The sequence below is a fragment of the Danaus plexippus genome, chromosome 11 (assembly GCF_018135715.1).
Source record: "Danaus plexippus chromosome 11, MEX_DaPlex, whole genome shotgun sequence".
Taxonomy (NCBI): Eukaryota; Metazoa; Arthropoda; class Insecta; order Lepidoptera; family Nymphalidae; genus Danaus; species Danaus plexippus.
Window position 1 is genome coordinate 2,433,576 of NC_083544.1, and position 25,234 is coordinate 2,458,809.

Below are 25,234 nucleotides of genomic sequence, written 5' to 3' on the forward strand. Positions count from 1 at the left end.
TAAATAATCTATATTTATATTTCTATGCAGCTATTGATGTTTTCGTCTTCTCATTTCAATGTAGTGAGTGTAAAAATATTAAATATGTAAAATACTTCTTTTTAAGTTTTATTAATTACTATACCGAAATCGTTACTTCTCGGTTATATATGAAGAAATACCAATTTTCGTTTTTAAATGAGAGTGCTTTATACATCGAACGGCGAATTTTTCAAAAAATCTACCTTAAATGTTATGATGAGACAATTTTTGTTTCTTTCATTTAATTTATGAGAATACTATGGTGCGGGAATCGTGTTGACTAACTAGTCATAATGCCGGTACAGCAAATAAATGTGAAGAACTCATCTGATATCGAGAGTTGGGAATGGGGCGGGGGATGTGGCAGGGAAACCGTCCGCGCAGGGTCCGGGAGCAGTCAGACCTCGTGCAGCAATTCCAGTGGGGACATATGCAGGATATGCCATTGTGAGAGCGAAGTTCATAATCCACTGCTAGCACCATGCTATTGTTCTGGTGAGTGTTGCAATACGTTACATATGTATAATTTCACAATATGCATGCTATATCTACAGATTTCTCTCGACTGTTACTACACAAAGCATATCTTTAATTGTTTTTGTTTTATTTCAACGAATCAGCAAACAGCTGTTTGTTGTTTACATAATAGTCATTAACATATTTGATGGCCATCCTAAGAATAAATATTAATAATATGAAGAGGTACTAAATAACATTCATCATAGATGACTATACAGACTATAAACAGTCTTTGGATATATAATAACAAAGCTAAGATAACACAATAGTAATAAATGGAGACTTGGAAATTATTTTTTGAATGTACATATTCATTTGGAACAAATATTGTCTTTGTTTCAGGGAGTCTGAAGTATGTTCATCAAAGCTGTCTTCAACAATGGCTGACGGCCTCTGAAACGAGATCATGTGAATTGTGCAAATTTAATTTCATTATGCATACAAAAATTAAACCGTTCAGTGAGGTAAATCCATTTACTATAATAGTATTAGAATTTACTATGATAATCTATAGTTGAACCACATGCCTAACAAAATTTAAGTTTTACTTTTAATAAATCTCTTTTGTTTTATACATTTTAGGCATCTAGCAATGCCTTATCCAAAAAATGCCAATATTAATATTACCTAACCAATAACACGATATCATTAAAAAGTTTTAAATCTCTTTGCTAAATATAAAACCTTTTTATATAAACTCTCATATACGTGCATGTGTGCGCCGATTAACAATTCTAACTTTTTTACCGCAATATGAGTGATGCTAATTAAATGATATTGAATTAACATTTTTTCATTGATTAATATTTATAACACGATGATAATGCATTGGCATGTTAATATGACAAAAAAATATATATAAAAGCATATACATAATTGTAAAAGTGAGATTGATTTATTTATTATTCAGTGTATTCACAATGTGACATTGAAAGCTTGTTTTTATTGAGTTGAAGATTTCATTGCAACAATATATTGCATTTTAAGAAATGTAGTGTGATTATTGTTGTAATAATTATGTTATATTTTTTCTTTATTCATAAGGTTGTTAGAATATTTTCTAGATTTCATAGTGAAATATATATATATATATTGTCTATGTAAATGTTTTTGGAAATTAATCTGTAAATACGGAGGTATTCCTCAAATTTACTCTGAACTTTCGTTATTTCTAGCAATAACAGTACTCTTATCAACAGTTTGTCTTAAACTCTATACTTATATTTACCAGTTTTAAATTCATAATAGTTTTACAGTCATAGTTAATCCAGATACTGTCTGTATTTAGTTATTTGTTTCATACTCATACTAAGGGTATCATGATAATATTAATTCCTTGATGTTTTTAATAATTTCATTAGTGGCGTCTGCTGGAAATGTCAGGTGTGGAGCGTCGTCGTCTGTGCTGTGCTGTCCTTTTCCATTGTGTGGCAGCCCTGTGTGTAATGTGGTCGCTTTTTGTGCTCATAGAGAGGGCTGTGGAGGAGGTCAACAGAGGACTCATAGGTAAATATTTTAGAGCACAGATACTATACTAGTTGAATATTTGGTAGAATTTATATAATATAAACTTGATATTTTATTTTTAGTTTGATGAATTAAATCCTATATTATGAGTTAAGACCTAATGACATAGTTAAATATTTAAGGCTTAATATGGTTAGAACCATAGTTTAATACAAATATTAACAAATTTAGTTGAAACATAGCAGAAAATGATATTTTCGGTGTTATGTTAACATTATTTTAAATACATAGTTGTAAACAGTTTCTCAAGAGACAAATTGTATAGTAACAGAAATGTTATGTCTTGATGTCAGAAATGAATCTTATGCGTACATTGAAATTGAGGTACTTCTTTTTTTGAGGTTGGTCAAAAATATTATAACTATAATAATAAATAATCTAGGAGTGTTGAAGTAAATCAAATGTAATTATTTGGACCAGTCTCCTGTGGTCTATTAGATTTGTTCAGCAATGAAAACCTTTGAAAGGGTTTGTGTTAGAAGTGGTTGCAGAAGGGGTTGAATACTTTTGATATTAACAAAGGGGAAAATTTTTGAGGAAACAAAGTTGGAATGTCAATAACAAAGCATTTTTTACAATCAGCTGATATTGATGACTGAATTATTGGCAGTTGAAGCTTTATACTGTTATATAATAAGTAACATTTTGAAATATTTTTTATTAAGAAGTGACTGTTCAACCAGCATAACCTGGTCCGCGTCATGAGATGTTGCACGTGGCACATAAATATGACTTATGGGTATAGAAAAAGGGTATGGCTCGAGCACACTACCCTGGGGTACACTAACCATCTAGCACTACATATAAAATTGTAACAATGTTATTGTTGATTTATATATTAAAAATAAACACAGTATGAATGCCAAATAAGTCAAAATCCTTACTACAAGGAAATAATGGCGGCGATATACATCTTATGTATGTTATAATTTTTTATTAATAATACTAAGTCCTATTAATCGGCGTCAAGTCAGATTTAGGATTTCTTAGGATAGGTTTGAGTGATACATTTATTTACGTCAACAGTTGTTCATTGTAATGTTGATTTGAGACTAAGACTTGGTTTAGTTTCGTAAAGGAATAAAATCGTATATATTTCTTATTGTTGAACATAGACCGATACGTTGCAAACTATCGTATTTGAAATCTATTTTAAAATACTCAAAGAAGTCGGTTACGGTTACGGTGACACTTTTATTTCGGTTATCGGACACTTCGGTTATAAAACGTCACAATATTTCTCTTCTCATCTTTCGATTCGACCATTGTTTATGATTCTCGTTTGTATTTTTAATTAGAACATAACGAATCATTCGACGAATAATTATTATTAATATTTTAGAATAACCATGAATAGGTATTCCAGATAACATTTTGTTTTAAAAATTTAACGGTTTCTTATAAAATCGTAACTTTTTTTCACCACCGACGCAACACTGATGTTGTTTTAAATGTGATTTCGACGTCTGTGCGTGCGTGTTTGTTTGTGGCATCGTAGTTCTTGAATGGAACGACCTATTTCGATGCGGTTTTCTTTTTGCAATTGGAAGGCAGTTTCCTTGCGATGGTTTTAAGCTACGTTTAGTAAATATAGATCCAGCAGTCTAAGGTATCAGTTGTTTTTTAAAAAATGATGTAAGGCATTTCGGGTGTATGATTATTCGATTAGCGCTTCACGTGTGTACGATCGTTAAATGGCAATTTATGTGAGAACTTTCTTTTAAATTAAATAAAATTAAGTCACTCAATTCACTAATACAGAATCGTACCTGTTTTTTATCTAATCGTATTGGTTGAATATAAAATTATATGTTATTATAAAGTTACGTATGACGTGTTCTCATTATCGAAAATTTTTTTTTTTTTTTACAATAAAACGAAACTTAAATTTCGTACCTAAAAGAATATTTATGCGCTAGATAATTTTTGGATCACTTTATTGCTTCGCTTATATGGGAACATGAGAACATCCTTATGCTTATTCTAGGTTCGCATGGTTACACTACAGACGAAGCGTTTCCCGTTTCTCATGAAATAACTTACTTTAATACTAAACAACTGTTGACGCTCCGTATGTAGTGACGATGACAACTTAGAATATGCGTTCTGATATATCTTGACCTCATTAGACAACGGATAAAGATTCTTACCAACAGCAGATGGTTTTCGATATCAGTAAAATTAACATTCCTGTCTGCAATACATGTGCTTTCTAGACAATTTAAAACTCTGCATTAATTTTTGATACGATAAAGATCACGTATTTACTAACATTTAATTAGTATAAGTGCATTCAATCGTGGACTTTAAGTACATGTCATAAGTCTTTAATTTTTTTTCTTAATCAAATAACAAAAGATTTGTTGAAAATACATCATCGGCCGGTCACGTAACCTGGGATGTTGTTGCCTAACAAGCATAACACTTTCATATATTACGTAACTAGGCCGTACAGGGTTGCCACATACATTTTTGTTAATCGTAAATCTGATAACATTTAACGTCTGGGGAGAAGTCGCGTGTCGATGGTTGTACATTATGCAATTATATCAAGGTCGACAATGACGTCACACTTCAGACTCTGGTGTGAGATGTTAGCGGATATCTTTAACTGAGATAGTGTATTTTACTTAACTTTAAACATTATACTAACAAGGGACATATAATTATGTATTTATTTTCATAATAATTAGGTTGCCCTTTGACATTATTATTTTCATTGTCTTATGAATTTTACTATACATAATAAAATTAATAACAGATTTTCTTTATTTCATTACATTGGCATCCGTTTATATTCTTTTTTATTTAATTTGAAAAGTGACTTGAAATATCTTATTTTGATTCAGAAAAGTATGAATTATTTTTTATGGATACACTCTAAGATGACCTTTTTTGTCTGTTATGTTAAACTGGCTTAAAAACTTAATTATACCGGTATTAATTAATTGAAAAAAAAACAACAAATAGGCATTTATTCAGTTTTAACCTCATTTTCACTTAATAACTAATTTAAATGTTTTCATTATCATATATAAGTTTTTTATTTCGTTTTTCGAAAATAAATTTAAATTAAAAAAAGTTAATAAAATTCATCATCATCATCATCAGCCTATCGGAGCCCACTGCTGAACAAAAGGCCTATTCTCACATAGAGAAGGTTAGAGCATTAATCACCACGCTTGGTCAAGACGGGTTGGCGATTTCAATCTTATAATTTGAAATTATATGACCAGGTTTCCTCACGTTGTTTTCCTTCACCGTCCGTCAGTGTTGTCTAAATACTCTTAGAAAGTACATATTTGATTCGGAAAAGATCACATTGGTACTTGTCAGGTTTCGAACCCCTCACGTATGAGAGGCGGGCCTCCGGGCCACCACGACATTAATAAAATTACTAAAGAGGAAAACAATAAAAAATATGATTTTCAAAGAATGTTATTTTCATTTTATTTTAAAATAAGAAATAATTATATAACAAAATGTGTTATCATTATATGAAAGTGTTTTTCTTTTTTTTAATGTAAAATATTACAAACTGCCTGTATGTCAATATGGAGATGGGATTTTTTTTTAATGTAGTATAATACAAACTGTTTGCAAGTAAACATATTATAGTATTTATACTTCTTATTTTTCAACTATTATATAACTTGCTTTTATAGCATACATGCTATGTGTAATTTTTTTTATATTTTAAATATAGAACAATGAAAGCCGTTTACAAAGGGAATAGTCTGTTTGACCGTGGTTTTATAATTCAAATATAGAATAAATGATACTGTGTATATGTAAATATATGAAAGTGTTTATTTCCAGCGTGGCCGTTCTGGACGAAGCTGGTGGTGGTGGCGGTTGGGTTCACTGGTGGGGCCGTGTTCATGTATATACAGTGCAGGCAGTATTTGCATTTATGTAACAGATGGCGGGCGCATAACAGGTGAGATTGACGGTCACATTGAGTGTCACGTCACAGGTGACAGCTAAACGTCACCCGTAAGCTTTACATTCAGATCAAATTATATTTTATGGTTATAATTTAAAAAGTATAGAAATTTACGCGCTCGATATGTATCGTAATTATTTATATATTTTATCTGCGGAAATGAGAAGTAAATATAACTTTATGCTTATTTTCTTATGCTCGATAACGAAAAAAATTACCATAAATAATAATAAGATATGTTTTTTAAAAAACAACTTTAATATTCTTCTATATTAGAAAATTATATTTTTAGACAAGCAAATTTAAATAATAAATACGAAACCTGTTTTTGTTTTTATCTAACAAATTTGTAGTCAACATGATTTGGTTATTAATATGAGATATAAAAAAAAACAACATAATTCAAATTAACCATTGATATAAATAATATAATAAAAAGGCAAAGGCACGTGTTTTACAGCCGTTGACAGAATAGGATGTTAGAAGCGAACTAAGTCATGAATGTCAAATGTGTGAATTAAAAAAAATATATATTTCAACGGTTTTATATGATTGTCGTCAACTATTAGTTTTATTTTCATCCTATATATTTCAACGGTTTTATATGATTGTCGTCAACTATTAGTTTTATTTTCATCCTTACCATTCGTTTTCATTGTCAATAGTCATTGAACACATACATTTTTGAGTTTTTCATATATTTGATACAATAACTTGCGAATTACGAATGTGAATCTATTATGTCTGTGTTTTGATTGAGTTTGCGAACTCGTTGTTAACCAACAGTACCTACTCTAAACAGATCATTTAATATATTATTATAAATAACATTAAAAAATTCTTTTAAAATAATTATTTTTTGTCCTAATTAAAATCAATTATCTCGCATTTATTGTAAGCAGAAAATAATTTCTTATAATAAATGAGCATATCACTAGTTATATCACTAAGCTTACCACTAGTTTTTTGCTATACTACATACGGAGAGTTTCGAGTATACGTAAATACTTTACGTGAAGTTTAATAGATAAAAAACTAGACAATTTGTATGTAGTGCACCGAACGACTTGTGGTACGTAAAATTGTTTCGTAAAAGGTGACGTGTTGTAACGTGGATGTTTTTTTATTATATATAATCATCTAATGAATCAATCGTTTATACATTAGTATTTATATCCTACATAAAATTACCATAGTTTAATATTTTTAAATATTATAATGTTTATTTTCATATTAAAAGTGTTATTTTTTTTTCTCATTGATTTGTTCCACCCTGTATAGTATACTTTAGTTGTCTATTATAAAGTAAATAATATTCAATACGTATGTACATATGTGTGTGTGTCAGTCATGGTAGTGTGTGTGTGTGTGTGAAGTTTTAAATTAATTAATGTATCTAATACATTTTATATGAAAACCATGTATATTTATCTTTATGCACTTTCTTTATTAAGGTTTTTTATTACTAAGGTTTTAACATCGCTCACATATAGACACAACATGATAAGAGCGTCTGTCAATTCACTGCTATGTATAATTAATCCACTTATAACTAATCACATTACTTTCTGTATCTTCTAATATATACGTAATCTCGCCTTTAATGTTACGGTTTTATTGTATTTTTTTTTTCTATAAATTAAATAATAAACTCGAAGGTATAAAACTTTAATTTATAATCTATTTCATCAGAAGTGATATATGTATATATTTTTTTTATCTATTTGTCGTTACATGACAATGAAGCTACATTTCTTATTTATGTATATTATATCAATTCGAAGGTCGACATTATAATGCCAACGAGTGTTTTTTTCATTTTTAAGTATAATATTAAAATTTAAGTATCCTTGGTATTGTTATAAGTTATAGATTTATATCAGAAGGCAATTGCGTGATCTTAACGGTGTTTAATTCTAAACAGAATACTCCTCATACAAAACGCGCCGGAGAAGATACCTATTAGCGGTTCCCCTCCGTTACGCCACAAGCGCCGCGAGCGGTGTGCCCTCGGGCAGGTGGTGGCGAACATTGAACCCCTACCACCACCAGTCGCCTACCACGAGGAGGACGAGAGCGGGGGCTTCGAGACGTACAGAGGGAATCCCCACAGGAGACTGTCGGCCCTCACGGAGGACAGGAGACCAGCTGAAGTAGAACCCGCTGACGGCAGAAGGTTCTCGGACACGAGGCTCTCCCAGCCGGTCAGTGTGGCCATCGAAGATACGTCACAGCCTCCCGTTGAGGTACATTGATATTGTTGTAAACAAAAGGTTTGATACTTTTACAGCTTTGACACGTTACGAAATATATATACATAGACATTTTTAATAAGAGCCAAATAAATGTTATGTCGGTGAAAATCATCAATCAATCATCTTCTTGATTTTTACAAATTACAACTTATGCATTTTTAAATCACCTCTTTATTTTCTCAACAAACAGTAACAAAGAAAATAATACTAGTCTATTTTCTTGTTAAGAATTTCATAAAATATCATATATTTTAAACGTTAGATTTAGCTCAAGTTGATCTTTGAATTATTATTTAAATAGAAAAGAAACAATGAAAAATTTATCTACACGAACAGACCAAATTAACTAGAACGTTATATACAGGAGGTTGACTCAAATCGTGCTCGTGTCTATGATCATTTACATTATTCATTTTATATTTCAATATTATGAGTCGTTATATAAAATGTAACTGTAATGTCCAGGCTGGCGTGTATCACATCAGCGTAGATCCGCTCGAGGCTGACATTCGTTCTCTGCTAGTGTTGGAGGCCCGTCGCGAGGCCCGCGCGGCCCGCTCGCTACCCAACCTGCGGGCCTCGCGCGAATCCCTCCTCCCCCCGGGCCCGGGGCTGGCCCTCGACCCCGGGCCTACTTCCTGAGGCCGGGGCCTCACGCTATACGAAGACCCAGCTGTATACTAGCGATCGGATCTCGCGCCGCACATCATATCCACCAAGCTATAGTGCGTGACGCGACAAACGACACATAGTGAATCGTATAGTGAAATGTACTGTGATTTATCAGTGTGAACTCTTGCTTTACAGGAGCTTCTAGTGTTCTAAATTATGCCATATCCTCGTGTTATAACGGACTTACTTAGTAATGTGAAATGTGAGTCATTGAACGCGGACAGGAAGAAAATTGGGTGTTTATTAACATATATATATTGATAAATATATGATAGGTACATCGTCACACCGAGACATATAAGTTGGTTACAATTTACTTTACAATATAACCATAATATAAAACATCCACAATCATTAATACATACCTTATCTTCATTGGAATATATGAAATTCCTAACACTCTATGGTTTGTTACAAATAATGCATTTAACATATCATGTGGGTAGTTGGAAAATATGAGTTTTTGATGCATTTCAATCATTGAGTCCAAAATATGTATGACTTTTAAGTTTAAAATTGTGACACATTCATGTCTGTGTGTAAATAAAGCCTGCATACTCACACACACAAACATAAAATAGCAATATTAGTTACATGAAACCTACTTGGATTATATCTTTATGCCTATGCCTTGTATAATGTGAAATGTCATACAATGTATTTTTTTTAATATAGATGGCTGTATGTCATAGTATCACTAGTAACGATTCCCATCTGGCTTTATTCAATAGTGCAATATGTGAAGTGCAATTGTATTTGTTGTTGAAGAATAATTTCAATATTAATTTTGGTCTCAGTCATTATTATACTCAGATCTAGTTTTTCTTTGTAGGTGTACTATAATTTTCCTTTCATTACAATTTCTTTATAAGTAACCTAATTAGGCTTGTACGTTCAACGATCTAACATTATTAGATGCTTAGGAACTAATTGTGATCTCCGTTAATATATGAGAAATATATTAATATAAAATTATCAGTTTTAATACGAATCAAAGCTTATCTATGTATGTAATATGAAATAGTGGAAGGACACAGCAATAGATTATGTATAAATTTTTAATATCATTGTAAATACATTCATAGATTATAGTTTATTTGCTTAAAAATTTTGACGAGCTACTCTATACTATTAACAGTAGTAGGAGACTTCAATATACCTTTGTGGATACACCTGGGAAGGTATTTTAATTAAATTGAACTTTATGTTCCTTCAGCCATATCCGTCCTAATCGAAATTTTAATTTTTTTGCTATAAAAATAATGTTTGTAGCTCGTCGAATACTATGTAATCAACAGTCATACAATAGCCGATGCATTTATATAACTATAGGACACTACAAGTACAAACAATAAATTCTGTTCACAAATAAATTTAAGTTAGTTTCGAAAGTTATTGCATAAATATTGTCATTTGTTCCGCCTCTATGCTTCACGCTTTTCTATTTCTAACACAAAGGAATCTATATAAGAATTTTATTTTATATAAAATAATACTTTACTACTAACATTTCTGAATCTCTTACTGTAACTAGTACTTATTTCTCTATTTTATTGAGGCCCATGTGACAAGACAAATTTTGTTATAATGTTTATTTACATTTTTTATCCTGTCTCATTGACCGTAGCATATGTAATTTTCGATCTGATCTCTAAAGAGTTATTACTTTTTTTTAAGTTAAGGCTTTGTGCACACATGATATATTAATATGCAAGCATGGACATTCCCTAAACTTATTAAACTGTTAACAATTATATAATCATGTATTGTATGTGTACAATTCTTTAATTTATAATCTGTCTATAAATAACATCACTTTAATTTCATAAGTCAATTTTACCAGGATTGTGTAATTATTATTTATCAATATGAATTAAGGTTTATTGCACATGAAATTATTATTGAAACTATTTTTGGATAATGTCTTACTTTGAATAGAATGTTGGAACATTAGTATTCATTTAATTATTGGAATATGTAAATGAAACTATTTTTTTTGTTATACTTTATAGTCGGCTGTGTCATAGTTTTTTTGCAAATGGAAAATTATTTTTTCAGTCTTCTCACATAGAAAACTTATTTGTTAAATCAATTATGCATGAAAACCCGAACCTTTGAACTTGTACAGAACACCCGAAACTGTGGAATGATCAACATTTATTAGGAAAATATTTAAATATTTAAATTTACTGTTAGTCATCGTTACAATGTATCCATTAAATGTTCAATTTATTTCCATTAATTTTGTTGTAATATTGAATAACAGTAGATTTAGAATCCTTATATATTTCAATGTGCGATTATGACAATACCATTTTTTTATGTGTCGTGAATTCGTTCCTTTCAGCTCTGTTTACATCATTTCAGTAATTAATAGTAATCATTTAGATAGTCCTTATAATAAATACGAGCGACATATTGTATTTATAGTTAGATAAATAATTTTTAAATACATTCGTCACTTGGTGCTAAAGTAACAGAGGCTTATTTGATTTCACAAAATGTCTTCTTTCATTTAAATTCAAATCATATTATTAAATAAATTTTCTGGTTGATTCATATTTGTATTGTTATTGGAAATGTCACTCTCATGAAGACGTCTAATTGTTATTTTTCTGCTAGTCGTTTAAAGCACGTAATTTTATTCGTTTCAATTTTATGTACAAAATATATGATTTTCATTCAATTTTAAGTCAAATCTTGTGTAATGTTAGTTATTTAAGGCCATAATCGACCTCCATGAATCATGTAAATAGTTTACTATGTGAATTATATTATGTCATTTAATTTAACACAAAGGCCGAGCGCGCGCTGTCAATGAACATTTATAAATAATTCCGATTGTCACCTTCATTCACTGCCAATATAAAACATTATGCCAATATCATACATGTGTAAAGAAATAAATCTAACATATTATTTTTGTTTAGTGATTATATGTATAGCTAATTATTAACTAATAGCAGTGTGCGCGTGGTCTTATCCGATATATAGGTATATGTATTTTTTCAATTGATTGCTGATTATATATATTTTTTTATTGTAAAGGTAAATTCCAAAGTCATTTGTTTTTTTTTTTATTAAACATTCAGATAATGTATTCAGTGCCTTATTTAATAATTATTGTATGTCTTTGTTTTAAGTATGCTTTTGTTATTATCTGTCCCCTATTTGTGATATCCGTCAACATCATTATTATTATTTTGTGATATGAGTTGCTTACATTTTTTTTTTGCTCAAAATTCTTTTCTCGTTCGATTTGTACTTATCGTTCATGAAATTTGTAAGACTGTATTTTATTTTGTTATGTGTAAATTGTTAACTCCAGGTTAAAAATATAGTTATTTTGAGACTTGTGACTGTTTATTTTGGGGTATGAATTAAAACATTAGGTAAAAATAAATAATTTATTCAAAATCGAATCTCATTCTCGTAGCGACCTGAGCTCGGGCCGTTGTGACTAGATTGTACACTCATCATCTTAATCATTTGTATAAATAATATTTCTGTACAAACAGATAATCAACACTTAGTATTAAAAGTTACTCCCCTACTTATTATTAACATAAATAATATTGCTAATACTCGAGCATTAGAAAATACACCGAAAAATAACACACTTTAAGGAGCATTAAATATTTCATCCTATTAAATTTTGGTTAGTCTTATGGTTATTCACCCCGCAATTCCAATCTTCCTTTAAGTTTCTGACAGTCGTACGTCATAGCAGATGTTTTATTTAATACATTCGTATTGATAAAACCCTGTATTGTTTAGTTTTATTGATCTAAAACTCGGTTTCTCCGAGCACGTGGTACATGAGCCGCTTAAATGAGTTTGACTGCTGGATATGCTCTTCCTGTAGGGAATTCACCTGCAACGATTTGACACTCTAAATTGTCATGCTTAAAGAGAATTTTTGAAATAGTAATTATATTGTTTTTATCCCTGAACTTACAAAAGTCGTTTGCTTGCCGCTTGGTTGAGCCTCTGATTGTTTCATTGGTTTGGGTGGCACCGGCTTCTGCTGTTTAAACAAAATATTTTAACGATTATTACCAAGGAATCGAAACAATTATTCGAACAAATAAATGAAGATAGTCCAATTCTTTAGTAATTATTTATTTGATAGCAAACAAATCGAAATTAATTTGAAGAATCGACTATTGTTTTTTTTATTTTTTTTAGGTTCTGGATGAATTGTAGTAAATATAAGGTAACATGAAAGATAATGTGGGCTAAGAACCTTAGCGACTGGCGGCGTGAAGATCTGTGTGGCGGGCGAGGGCACCTCGCTGACGTTGTCTCCGAGGCTCTGTTCCTGCAGCACGCGGTAGGTCTCCGACTTGGCCGGGTCGTACATCACCGTCGGCTTGTGGCTGCATGTTGTGGTGCGGGGCGGATGGCGGACGTTAGTGTTTAGTCGGTTAGCGGGCGCAACACAATCATAGACAGAAACGATTAGAACTCCGCGGGGCGGTTAGTCAACGTACGCGTTTACGGTTTAGTGTTTGGTTTTAAGGAAGGAAAGGTCGATAAAAATACTAAAATTAATCGTGTAGAACAGTTTCTATGTCTTAACATTAAATTATTAACTAGTTACACATAACGACTAACAGCTTGCGCATCACACGATATTATCGTGAATTGCGCGCTATGTGGCTAATACACTGTCGTCTTAGTATTTGCTGGCAACTTGTCGACTTTGTAACCGGAGTTCGGCTTGAGAGAAGTTCGAAGGAATCGAAAGACAGCAAGTAAAAATAAAAAAGCATTAAGGCGTCATGTGAGATGGGAGTCGACAGTTGTTTTGGCGGCGTATTTAGTAAAACACTTGCCTCTTGACAACCTTCGGCCGTCCGTAATACCCGTTAGAGCTAAGTAAAGAAATACCTTATTATATAACACGGTTCGATTTCACAACGAACACTCCAGAAAGTTTTAGGATTCAGTCCAGGTTCGTTTACTAATACGGCACTTTCAAACAAAATTTATGACTTGTAAGAAGGGCATTTCAGAGGAATTGTGTTGTGTCGTGTCACAGACATCTTGCTTTTCAGTAGGATAGCAAATGAATTATTATAGTTTATATTAATGTATAATATAGTCATTCTACTTGTCATAACTAAGACTATATAAATATAATTACCGCCACAATAGTATGTAAAATTTATTTACCACATAGGTACGTGAAATCTACTATATAAAATTTAGTACGTAGGTATGTAGATGTAGCAAAATGTTAGGTATTTTCGTTTGGCAAACAGCCATGATCTTGAAATTCATTTCTAAGACGAGCAATACTCGGGTGACCTTCGACGCTATACTTTTAGTTTTAATAAGTTCACTAATCATTTATTTATGTTTATATACTCACGGCAGAGGCGATGTTTGCTGTCTGATCGAATTGGCAATGTTTTGGTCCGAGTATAGATTGATTGGCGAGTTGAACTGCTTGTGAACAACCTGTCAAAAAATATTTGTTAATAAAATTTTAACATCCTAGGATATATAAAAACAAAGTTTTACCACAGAGTTATCTCTGTTTGATATTGTATACGTTAACGTCATAAGAGTTTGTTTTACATTATCAATTGAATAACCACTTTTATAATTAGTTTTTGACTGGTTTTAGGTTATGAATAGGTAATTGATATTTATACACAGAGTGGTTGCAATTAACACAGACGACGATATTATAATTTATTAAATAATATCATTAGTAAAAAGAAATGATCCAACTATGAAGGTAAGATGAACTTGGAACACATGAATATTTCCTTGAATTAGTTTCACAGAAATATTTATTGTAGCATTACTAGAAATAATAAAGAAATATTATTTGATTTATATTCATTTCCGTGTCCCATTAGTTAAAGTGATGAAAAGAAGACTGGCTTTATGTATGATGTTTAAAAAAATCATGCGTAAGCTTTTTTTTTTTTAATTTTTCACACAATTTTAAACCACCTTATTCTCTTCACCGACCACTCGCTGCAACACCGATTCTGCCACCTGAGTTTTTATAAAAAATCTATACGTTACAAAATGCAGTTAATTCTGTTACTGCTTAATCTACAAGTTATTTTAATATTTTAAAGAAGCCTAGTTTTCAATTTAGTTCAATAAAATTTTCGTACGATTCTGTTTGTGTTAATGTTATGTAATTCAGCGTCTAACTTCGTGAATCATTTGTGTACATGTAAATTGCTATGTAATACGTATATTATGGAAGCATACTTAGTGCCTAAATGTGTTTTTACATAATAGTGCAATTGGAGCGTGTGCGTGCGTGCTAGAGTACCTGGCATGTTTATAGCTTTAACACAATTTTATGTCATGCATACGTTTCAATATGTATATTTAAATGAATATCTGTTATATTAGGCAATTTGTATTTTACAATCATGTTTAACATAATTTATTTCTGACGTTTTCCTGTGTTAAAATAATATTACTTATAATATTGTCTTGTATTCGTTACAAGCTCACCTTTTGCTTCATAAGCGTGTCCCGCAGGTCGTGGTGGGGTGGTGCCCTCATTGCGGGGTTGGGATGGTGACGCAGATAACTCTCTGTGGGTCCTGGCTCCCGGCGGACCTTCGCCCCTGGGAGCACCAACGGGGTCGTACGGTAAGGCTGTAAGTTACGTTTGAATTACACAAATATATATACAAAAGCATAGAAACTTCAACATGCGTCGTTGAAATGTTCTTTGTCAAATCCGTGCCAATTTGATTGTTATATAAGATTCAGTTCATAATATTTTATAACCATGGCTAATACGTAAAAAACAACAATAATTAAGTATTTGGACGCGTCAATCATTAGGCGCGCAACTGTTTTTTAGATTAAACTTTACAGATTTTTGTTTTTGTCATTAATAATATAAAATGTGACGTATTTTGGCAACAAAACAACTAATTCCAAGGTAATTTCTCAATATTACTGGCCACATTTATAATTTAAGCACCTTTTATTTCAGCTTCTCGCATGATCGTTCACATTTAGGTCTTGGCCGGTCGTAAAAATATGAAAGATGTTATCATTTATCAAGTGGAGGTTATAACGAATAAGTCCTTTTGCATTACGCATAAAACTCATGCATTGTGAATGCATCATAAAATCAAATATTCCAAGGACTGTGGTTCCAACATTAGAGTAATATCTTTCGGTTTTTCTTTATGACGCCGACGTTCAAAGTCGTGGTATGTGCCAATGGGCGAACAAATGAGTTACGTTGGTTATTTCTGTACGTTAAATGTTTACAAAGGCGTTTTAGACATTGACGTAATGCCTGAAATTCATTTATTTTTTGGGATTCTTTATGCTAGATATTTCATATTCTTCACACAAAACTCCAAACATGAAAGATCGATCGTAATAACTAATCTAGTAGAATCATAATAATCTAGTAGAATCATAATAATCTAGTAGAATCATAATAATCTAGTAGAATCTATTGATATGGGAACTAGCTGTATGAGAAACGAATATAATTCTCATTAAACCTCTCAAGATATATTAATAGTGCTATTTCATAAAATTCAAGTCTCTAAATTTACTCAAGGCATATAATATTCAAATAGATCGCGGCTGGAATTTTCGTATCAAAATGTTAAAGATTTCAATAGATATCGTTTTATTTGTAGTATGAATTGTCAAAATAACAGATTGAAGATGATTTAGGAAAATGAAATCTCAAGCAATATATTTAGAGTACATATTATTTGTGTTACATAATATCCTATGGATAATTTTAAACAGCATTACGCTATTATGAAAAGCGAGTTACTTAAGCGATATGAACGAAAAATTCTGTTATTAGCTACAGGTTAAAAACCCAATATAATGTATTCATATAGAACAATTTACTTTTCCATCTACAGTTGATTTAAAACGTAAGTTTAAATATCTAATTTATTTTCATGTCTAGCAATTTATTTTCATGTCTAGCAATATTCTAAACACTGTCACGTACTTATCTAGTTTAGACATTTTCTCCGTTTGTTTTTCCTTTCGACACGTGAACTTTGGCTTGGCTTTTGCCCTTGGCTGCTAAAATAACAGTTTCTATGAAGACATTGGATACTCCCGTTTTATATGGCAATACGAAATGAACCCTAAAGAAAATAAAAATAAAGTGCTGGGATTCTCAGTCCATATAAATTCGTAAGAGAAATTAATAATTAATTATTCACTATGTTGCATTTATATGTCGTAATAATATCACTATATAGAAAATCCGCCAATACTATAAAAAGTCATTAATGAATATAAATTTGTTATTATGTTGTTATTCGATCATAATATATTTACGTAATTTATCTGATATGGGTTAGATGAACACGACATAAATACTTTTTTGATCACGGCTGAATATGTATGATTTGATATTAGCGACGCACCCAGTTGGTGACAACCTCCTCTTCTGGATGCATGGGATCCTGGTATCCGTTGGGGAAGAAGTTGGGGTTGACCGCCATAGTGTCGCTTGTTAGCGCGGACGTGTCGTCGAACGAGCGATCGCGGACTGCGACTCCAAAAGCTCCCCCAGAGTAAACGGCAATTCAATGCATTCTATTTTGGAAATATGACGGGTAACTTGGCGGGAACGTGGGCGCTAACCTACGCCTAGAGCCTTGCGTTCCGAATATTTATTATTATTTATATCAAACCCTCTAATAAAAGCTATCTCGGAGTGGGCGTCTATTCATTTTATCAATAAATGTTTATATAATTGCGTATATTAATGATAAGAATCCTTAAGTGATACGAGACTTCTTTTACTTCAAATTACCAATAAAATTGTTCAAGTGTCTATTAAATAGAAAATTCGTCACGATTCTATTTCAGCTACACATGATTCAGACCAAGGCTATAATCAGAATATTCTAGAGCTTGGCGTGTAATAGGTTCTTATGATTTGACAAACATAATAGGTTGATTCGCTAATTCGTTATATGATAGAGGAAATACGTCGTAACTAATTATTAATAATAATAGAAAAAAAATATCTGGCGGGAAGCCAGACTATAAATGCTCAAGTTAGTTTAAAAGTAGTTCAGTTAACCTATTTTACTGGGAAGTAGATGTCGGACGACTAGAACTAATTTAGTGTTAAAACCGTCCTTATTGCGTAAAAGCTTTTGTCAATAAAAAAAAAAAAGATAATATAATTAATTTAACAGCTGTTATATCTTGACATTGACAGATTAAATTCTTAAAACCACGACTTGAGACCTCGATAGTGACAAGATGGCGTCAGTTTTCAGACAAGAATTTAGAGGTCAATGACACAAATATAAAGTTGGCATTTGGCAAGGCGAGAAGTAGAACGAATATTATAAAAGTCGGAAAAAATTTACTTTTTATTAATCTTAGATTTATTTTATTATATAAATTGGAGTAAATATGTATTTTAGCATGTTAATAAATACTTGCAAGTATACATTCTACAAGTCGTGATCTTCTGCTAAATCACTGATTATACCTATAACTCAACTATTTTCAGTAGTAACATTATGGGTTAAAGTAACCTTTAGAACAATTATTATCTGTTGTTTTCATTTCGTGAGTTATTTATAAAACTATTATTCCTTTTGGTAGCCATAAAAATTAATATCCAATCGCCTAGAGTCTAGACTATAGTCTTATTAGGTTAGTTTTATTAATTTTTATTAAGTGTCCTTTTCTTCATTTATAAAGAAAATAGTTCATAATGCGATATTTTTACATTTTTTTAAAGAGAATTATCTTAAAGACGGTATTTCTGTTTTTATTTTTAAATTGATGTTTCATTTCAAAATCCCATTTGCGATAAAAATAGTTAGTCTTATAGATTAGTCTTAGTCTTATAGATAAAAAAACGGAACTCTTATAGATTCGTCATGTCTGTCTGTCCGTCCGTCCGTATGTCACAGCCACTGTCGGGCCTACATAGTGGAAAATTTGTCGGTTGATGTATTCTGGTAACCGCTATTCGAATTTTGAATAAAAATTAATAAAATTAAAGTGAACCACTCCATACATGGAACTGATTCAAAAAAATAATATTTCAGGTACACGTGATGGGTGTCTATGGATAGGGCTTTAGAAAAGACATTAAGAAAACCATTTTTCGTCAAAATCAATTGTTTGAAAGATAAACCCTTCCAAAGTGGAAAAATAAGTGCCCCCCCCCCCTCTAACTTTTAAAATAAGAGAGTGAGAAAACTAAAAAAAATATATGCTGTAAATTTCAATGGAAACTTTCAACGAAAATTGGTTTGAACGAGATATCATTATGAGTTCTTAAGAAATAATACATTTTCAAAAAACGCATATACAACTTTGCCGTTCATACAAAAATTATGTAAAACCAAGTTAATTTTTTTTATAAAACATCAATCAAAGTTACAACGCACTACAATAACTTTTATATTATGTCATCTACTTGCTGCTACGGAACCCTTCATGGGCGAGTCCGACTCGCACTTGTTTAATTTTTTTGTTATTTTACTCGACACTCATAAAACGTAATTGCATCTTTGATGAAAGTAAATTTTCCTCATAATGTATCTGATTTCTTATAATTTAACATCATATTATAACAATAAAACATTATTTTTATTCAATTGACATAAATTTATTTACCTGAGCGAATTGAATTTAAATACGAATAATTGTTGAAACAAATATTTGTTCGATTGAAATGAAAAATAATTCAATATGATAGTGTGTAGTAATTTTGATATATTTTTTTAATTACGTTTCGATAACGATAAGAATATTATCTCCACAATTTTTCTCATACTTTAACCAACATTCGTCTTTGTTAAATACAATTTTTATTATCCGTACGACTCAACAATTTATAGTACTGTGTGAACAATTTATAGTATGTTGTGAAAACTACTATAAAATGTCCAGATATAAAAGGTGTAATTTGCTAACCTGGCTTGTAATCGATTCGTCGACTACTCCGTCATCATTGCGAGATTCTGGTGACAATATATAGGTTCTATATTCTCCTTCGACCTGAGGCTGGAAGGGTTGAGGAGTTCGTGGAAGAGACTCCGGTCCGCGCCAAGCTGTAGCCGGCAGAGGACTCGGGGTTCTGAGAATGATAATACTTATAAAGAACCATCTTTGATCAGATTATTTATATCTATTATATATACATAATCTTATATAGATAGTTAACTGAGTATTTAAAAACCGTTCCGACCTTGTCATTAACGTATTTGTTATTGTCGCTTTAACAAAAACTCTGGATTTTTTTTAATCAAAATATTAATGATTCTGAGTTGAGCTTATTTTATAAATAAACTTGAAATTATAACCTAAGTAACGGGATTACTTTATTTCATTTATATAACATGAGATTTCTAGTTATTTTTTAAGGACAAATATGGCCGAGTAGTTTTATTACATTCAGAGCTTAATGTCAGAGATTTATCTGAATAAATAATTAATTAATTTAGTAAACATAGTTAATAAGAACAGGTTACAAGAAACACTGTTATAATTTAGCTTTAGCTAGAAAATTTAATTACAATCAGCTACAAACAAATAAGTTAAAGAGTATTCTTTAAATTGATTTATTGAAAAACTTGTAAATATAAAAAAAAATAAAACGAGTGTCTATTATTTTTCTTTCGGTATCATAATTTAGGAATTAGTTCTTTTTTCATCCATTGTTAGAATGTATTTGGATATCAATTTATTATATTTAATTAAATAAAGTATTACATAAATAATGAATATTCCTAATTAAAGCCCAGTTACTATGTGCATTCGTACCTGAATGGCGGTGGAACGCTTTGTAGAGGAGACCGCGGCGCAAGCGCAGCCGACCCGTGTCCGTCGCGATTCACGTCCCTACAGAACAAGTGGAGTATTGTTGAACCAAAAGATGATCATTACTTATCATAACTATCTTAACACCATATAAGAAGAAGATTTAACAGAAGCAGAACGTACTAACAATAATTACAATTAAAAAGATTTTGAGACAGAGTTACAGAATTTTATAGTTCTACACTACATGCTACCTGTCATAACAATAGAAACAATAAGCCAATGCTACTTTGTTACAGGATATATGTGATTAGGTTCATATAATATGGAATTCTTAAACTGATCAATAAGATGTTTATAAATTTAAAACCAATGACTACTCTTATATGTACTTATAAAGCGTTAAGTTGCTAATTATCAGAATTTGTTTAACATTGCATATATAATTATTATAACATCAATATTTATAAATATCATACATAAGAAAAATATATCTAATAAAACAGATACGTTATACATAGATATGTATGTAATGCGTGCCTTAAGAGCAACCATGCTACACCAAATAAAGAATATAAATAAATACGAACTACATAATACAGTAAGCTCTTTAACAAGACGTAACTGTCTTACTCGAAATATTGACGATAATAGTTGGGGGTTGAAACCCTCGAGTAACTTGAGGGCGAGTGCGGCAGACTGTATAGTTGCGAGCTTGGACAGGTCCTATGTGCAAACTCGCATATTATATACAATTGGACGTTTTTTATGTCAGAACTAATACCTACTATTTAAAGCTTTGAAACAATAACTTAATTTTCCGATAGTTTATCTGATATTCGAGTAATTTTCTCATTGCAGTGATCGTCGTGTCTGAGGGCTAAATTAATGAACAAATTAACGCATCTTCTAAATATAACTTAGATTTATTTGTCTATGATAAATTAGTGATCCATTAATATGAATGGATCTGAAAGCGTGTACATGAACCAATTTAATTTCGTGATATTTCTGTGCTGAATGTAGAGCAACATATTAAATTGAAATTAGTCCAAGGATTGTGTTTACTCTCAGACACATAGATTATTAAAACAGATTGGCATATAACAGTTATATGTTTTATGAGAAAATTATATAAAAAATATCAAATGTATTATTCATGCGGATGATTATTCTCTTTGATGTGTTCATAAATTACCTTTGTACAGCTAATTTAATTTGTTTTGGTGCGTTTCTAAACAGATTCTGTGCATCTTCATGTCGCAGATCTCTGGCGTCGTAGTCGTCAATTTTCGCTATGATATCTCCTCTAACCAGCTCCTTCCCAGCTGGTGTGCCAGGTGTTACCTACACATACACAGGATAACATTAAACTGTATAGAAAAATAGTGAGTACCGTTTGACGAATTTGAATTGAAAAACTAAACGCAGAGGGCTTAAATTCTTTTATTCATCATTATTCATTGACACGATTATATCGTTCGATTTATGAATGATCCTCTAACATAGGAAGTTACCATACGAAAGATTTATTACGTCGGATAGATTTACATCTTAATATTTCTCAGTCGTAGATGGCACAACTTAATCTACATTAGAAGTAACAGTTTCTTCAAAAATTACGAACTTGCAGAAAACTATGAGAGGCAGAACAAGGTCTATAGTTGTTTTCAGTTATTTAAAGTGTACCAACACGCAAGTGACGCCATTGGTATAAACTGTACTATTGTAATACTGTATTGTACTGTTGATTAAGGTGACTGATTAACATATATCGAAGTGTACACTTTTTTGAAATCAACGTGGTATTAAAAATAAAAAAAAATTGCATGTTGGCAATTTCGAAAAATAGGAAAGAGAAAACCATCTTGTGAGCTGATACGCTTTAATGTAGTGTAGAAATTGTATGCACTAAATGTTTGTGCGTACAATTTGTACAGGAGGGACACATGTGTTTATAGACAAAGAAGTAACGTAGCATATTACTTTCTAATTGATATTGTTAAAAAAAAATTACAATAGTAATAAAACAAATAAAATTAAAACAAATAAGAAAAGGATGGGATCGCCTATATATGTATATCAGAGAATAGTTTTTTTTTTAATTCTAAATATGATTATCTTTAAATGTCTAAGGTAGTCCTGTGATTAAATCAAAATCAATGTGCGCTGTCCCAGCTAATTCTAGTATATTGCAGCCTAAAAATTTGCTTCTTTATCGTGATAAAACTGTATTAATACACACACCAGCTACGTGTGGCTTCTAGTTACTACTTATATTTTGTATTGATTATCCCAGACTGCTTTATTTGACCTAAACAACATTCACAATTCTGTATAGCAAACATAAATCAATTAGGTTTCCGCGACTGGTTAGTAAAAAAATGGAAAACAATTTTTAATTCAGTTTAGTTTAGTCTGTAATTCAGTTTTAGTTTAGTTTAGTTTAGTCTGTAATTCAGTTTTAAGATTTTTTCTTTGTGGGCTAAATGATGTCAAAAATGTTTTGTTAAATAGTGTGGTGCATAGATTCTATGCAAGAGAACAATAACTCAATCTGCTTCATATCAGTGATTTGAATGGTGTTAATTAAGTTGAACAGTTTTTAAGGCCTTTTGGGAAAGAGGCAAAGATACCCACCTAGAAGACCAATTAGTCTTTGAATACCTGAGATCACGCAGAGTGTGTTCATTAGTGAAAAAATAATTTAATAACACATCTTTAAAGGCAGGCTAGAAATACATTGCAATCTCGAAAAAATTATACTTTTCTGTGTATTATTTGTAGCATTTAGAAATTAAATGTTTCATTAAATGGATTTTTTTTATTTGTTATTATAACATAATCATCATTTAATTAATTTCGAAGGAATAAAGTCGACCGTTGTTAAGCATTTAGGTACAAAATATTTTAAAAACAGTGATGACGTAGATCATGACATAAATGATATAATCTTGGAAACACCTGTTAGCAAGGTAAGAAAAGAAATGGCCGTGACATTCTACACATGGTACATTCATCTCTTACAGCATGTTTAATATTTCAGTATTTTCAAATATACTTGAAAAAATGGGTTGCTGTTTAATTACGATAAAAAAATAAAGTAATTAAGGCAAATGATTCAAGTAATCCAAATGATATTAAATGCAACCACTTATAATGTAAACATTCAAATAGGAACTATTTGATAGATAAACATGAGTCCAAAAAGATTGATTACATATTTATATATTGATTGTTGTCTATTTATTAATAAAAATAAGTATTTTTAAGTGAATTTATGTGTGGATTGCTAGGCAGTCTTTTGCCTGCTTCAAATGCATTTCTTTTGCGAAGTGGCCTGTTAGGGTGACCTTGGGTGTGGGCACAGGGAGGTTGGGACGTGTGCTGTGCACCAAGTCTGGCACGAGGCCAGGCTAAATGCGGCCATCTGCGCTGTCGTACGACCGTCGCTGGCACTTTTATTGAAAACAACCGTCTCAGTCTGAAGCTGTAATCACGCATCACGCAAATCCATCACCCTTTGTAAGTCAATGGCGAGGACATGAATATAATTGCGTAAATCATGTAAGAGTTTTTACGTCAGGGATATTAGATATGGTAAGCTTGATGAGTGATGAGAGCCTTGAAGTGAGATCATAATTACTCTCTCATTCTCACGAGACGAGTTGCGTCACTGGCCCAAAAATAAATTGACTTTCGTTGATTCCGGAGCATATAGCAAAAGCGCATATACAAGAGTTACAAAAAATTACCACAAGAGAGATTAACTGACCATTAACTAATTTTAAACGAAAAGTCTGCAGTCTTTGTATGTTTGCGTTTCGTTTTCGAGATAAAAGAAAAGCGTTTCAACTTCCTGAACTAAAAACGTATCGAAATAATTTACGTTTACGTCTTAGTTGTCAAGTTTTAGTTTCAATTAAAACTTCATTAGGTTCTTGTTCAGTTGTTATAATTATATAATGCATATTCAAAGTCTAATCGTAGGTATATGTAGGTATATTCAATATTTTTTTTGGTCTTTATTAATGCCTTCCAGAAATTTCTGGAAGAAAGTTTTGTAATTATGAAGAATCTCATTTTTAATTATGTAGGTCATCGCTCGAGTAATGTTAAAACAAAGTTAATTTTGTAACACAAACGACTTTCTTTTATAATAATTCTTATATTTTTCTCTTGCAATATTTCGCATGGAGACCTTTGTGAATGAAAAACATAACATTAATGAAATCTCCTTATTTATAATAAAAGAGAAAAATAAAACACTTATCTTAGTAAAACCAACAAAAGGTCGATATAAAATAGCAATAACGGCTATGTTCATATTATATGGCAACAATTGTTTTCTCTAGACTAAGAATTAAAGTGCATCATAAGAGAATGTGTCTTTGGCAGCAGCTGGAATACACAAATATAGAGTCAACTAATCATATGTACGTGTCACACTTACCCTGACCTATCTTAGTAGTGCCAAATCATTGAAATTGCAAATGATTTGTATCGATTGAAG

The 25,234-nt window shown here is 31.2% G+C and overlaps 3 protein-coding genes across 10 annotated transcripts in view; 1 reads left to right on the forward strand and 2 right to left on the reverse strand.

Moving 5' to 3' along the window:
* Positions 1-25,234, reverse strand: part of LOC116765836 (calcium uptake protein 1 homolog, mitochondrial-like) — a 183,946-nt gene that overhangs the window by 143,811 nt on the left and 14,901 nt on the right. The gene's annotated exons all lie outside the window — the stretch shown is intronic.
* LOC116765834 (E3 ubiquitin-protein ligase MARCHF8-like) lies at positions 39-12,804 on the forward strand. 2 transcript variants are annotated; one of them, XM_032655445.2, is made up of 6 exons: positions 39-516; positions 883-1,004; positions 1,902-2,046; positions 5,887-6,007; positions 7,938-8,259; positions 8,734-12,804. In XM_032655445.2, the coding sequence occupies exons 1-6, from the start codon at positions 315-317 to the stop codon at positions 8,908-8,910; spliced, it is 1,089 nt and encodes a 362-aa protein (XP_032511336.1). In that variant the 5' UTR covers positions 39-314; the 3' UTR covers positions 8,911-12,804. The 2 variants fall into 2 exon arrangements, with proteins under 2 accessions (XP_032511336.1, XP_061378115.1); XM_061522131.1 differs by having other exon boundaries at positions 7,938-8,286; positions 8,734-8,862.
* Positions 12,334-25,234, reverse strand: part of LOC116765833 (PDZ and LIM domain protein 3) — an 18,246-nt gene continuing 5,345 nt past the window's right edge. For 2 of the 7 annotated variants that reach the window (XM_061522127.1, XM_061522125.1), the window contains 10 exons: positions 21,920-22,068; positions 21,355-21,447; positions 20,725-20,802; positions 19,876-20,038; positions 15,433-15,579; positions 14,911-14,955; positions 14,318-14,406; positions 13,187-13,319; positions 12,899-12,967; positions 12,334-12,832 (listed from right to left, as the gene is read on the reverse strand). In XM_061522127.1, coding sequence (XP_061378111.1) covers positions 12,728-12,832; positions 12,899-12,967; positions 13,187-13,319; positions 14,318-14,406; positions 14,911-14,955; positions 15,433-15,579; positions 19,876-20,038; positions 20,725-20,802; positions 21,355-21,447; positions 21,920-22,068 — 1,071 coding nt within the window. In that variant the 3' untranslated portion in view covers positions 12,334-12,727. The remainder of the gene's footprint in view (positions 12,833-12,898; positions 12,968-13,186; positions 13,320-14,317; positions 14,407-14,910; positions 14,956-15,432; positions 15,580-19,875; positions 20,039-20,724; positions 20,803-21,354; positions 21,448-21,919; positions 22,069-25,234) is intronic. The other 5 variants (XM_061522126.1, XM_032655444.2, XM_032655436.2 and 2 more) reach the window with 5 other exon arrangements.

Coding starts and splice junctions, on each gene's coding strand:
- LOC116765834 (XM_032655445.2), top strand. CDS start 315: ATGCCGGTACAGCAAATAAATGTGAAGAACTCATCTGATATCGAGAGT. Junction 1,005..1,901: donor AAATTAAACCGTTCAGTGAG/GTAAATCCATTT, acceptor TAATTTCATTAG/TGGCGTCTGCTGGAAATGTC. Junction 2,047..5,886: donor GGTCAACAGAGGACTCATAG/GTAAATATTTTA, acceptor GTTTATTTCCAG/CGTGGCCGTTCTGGACGAAG.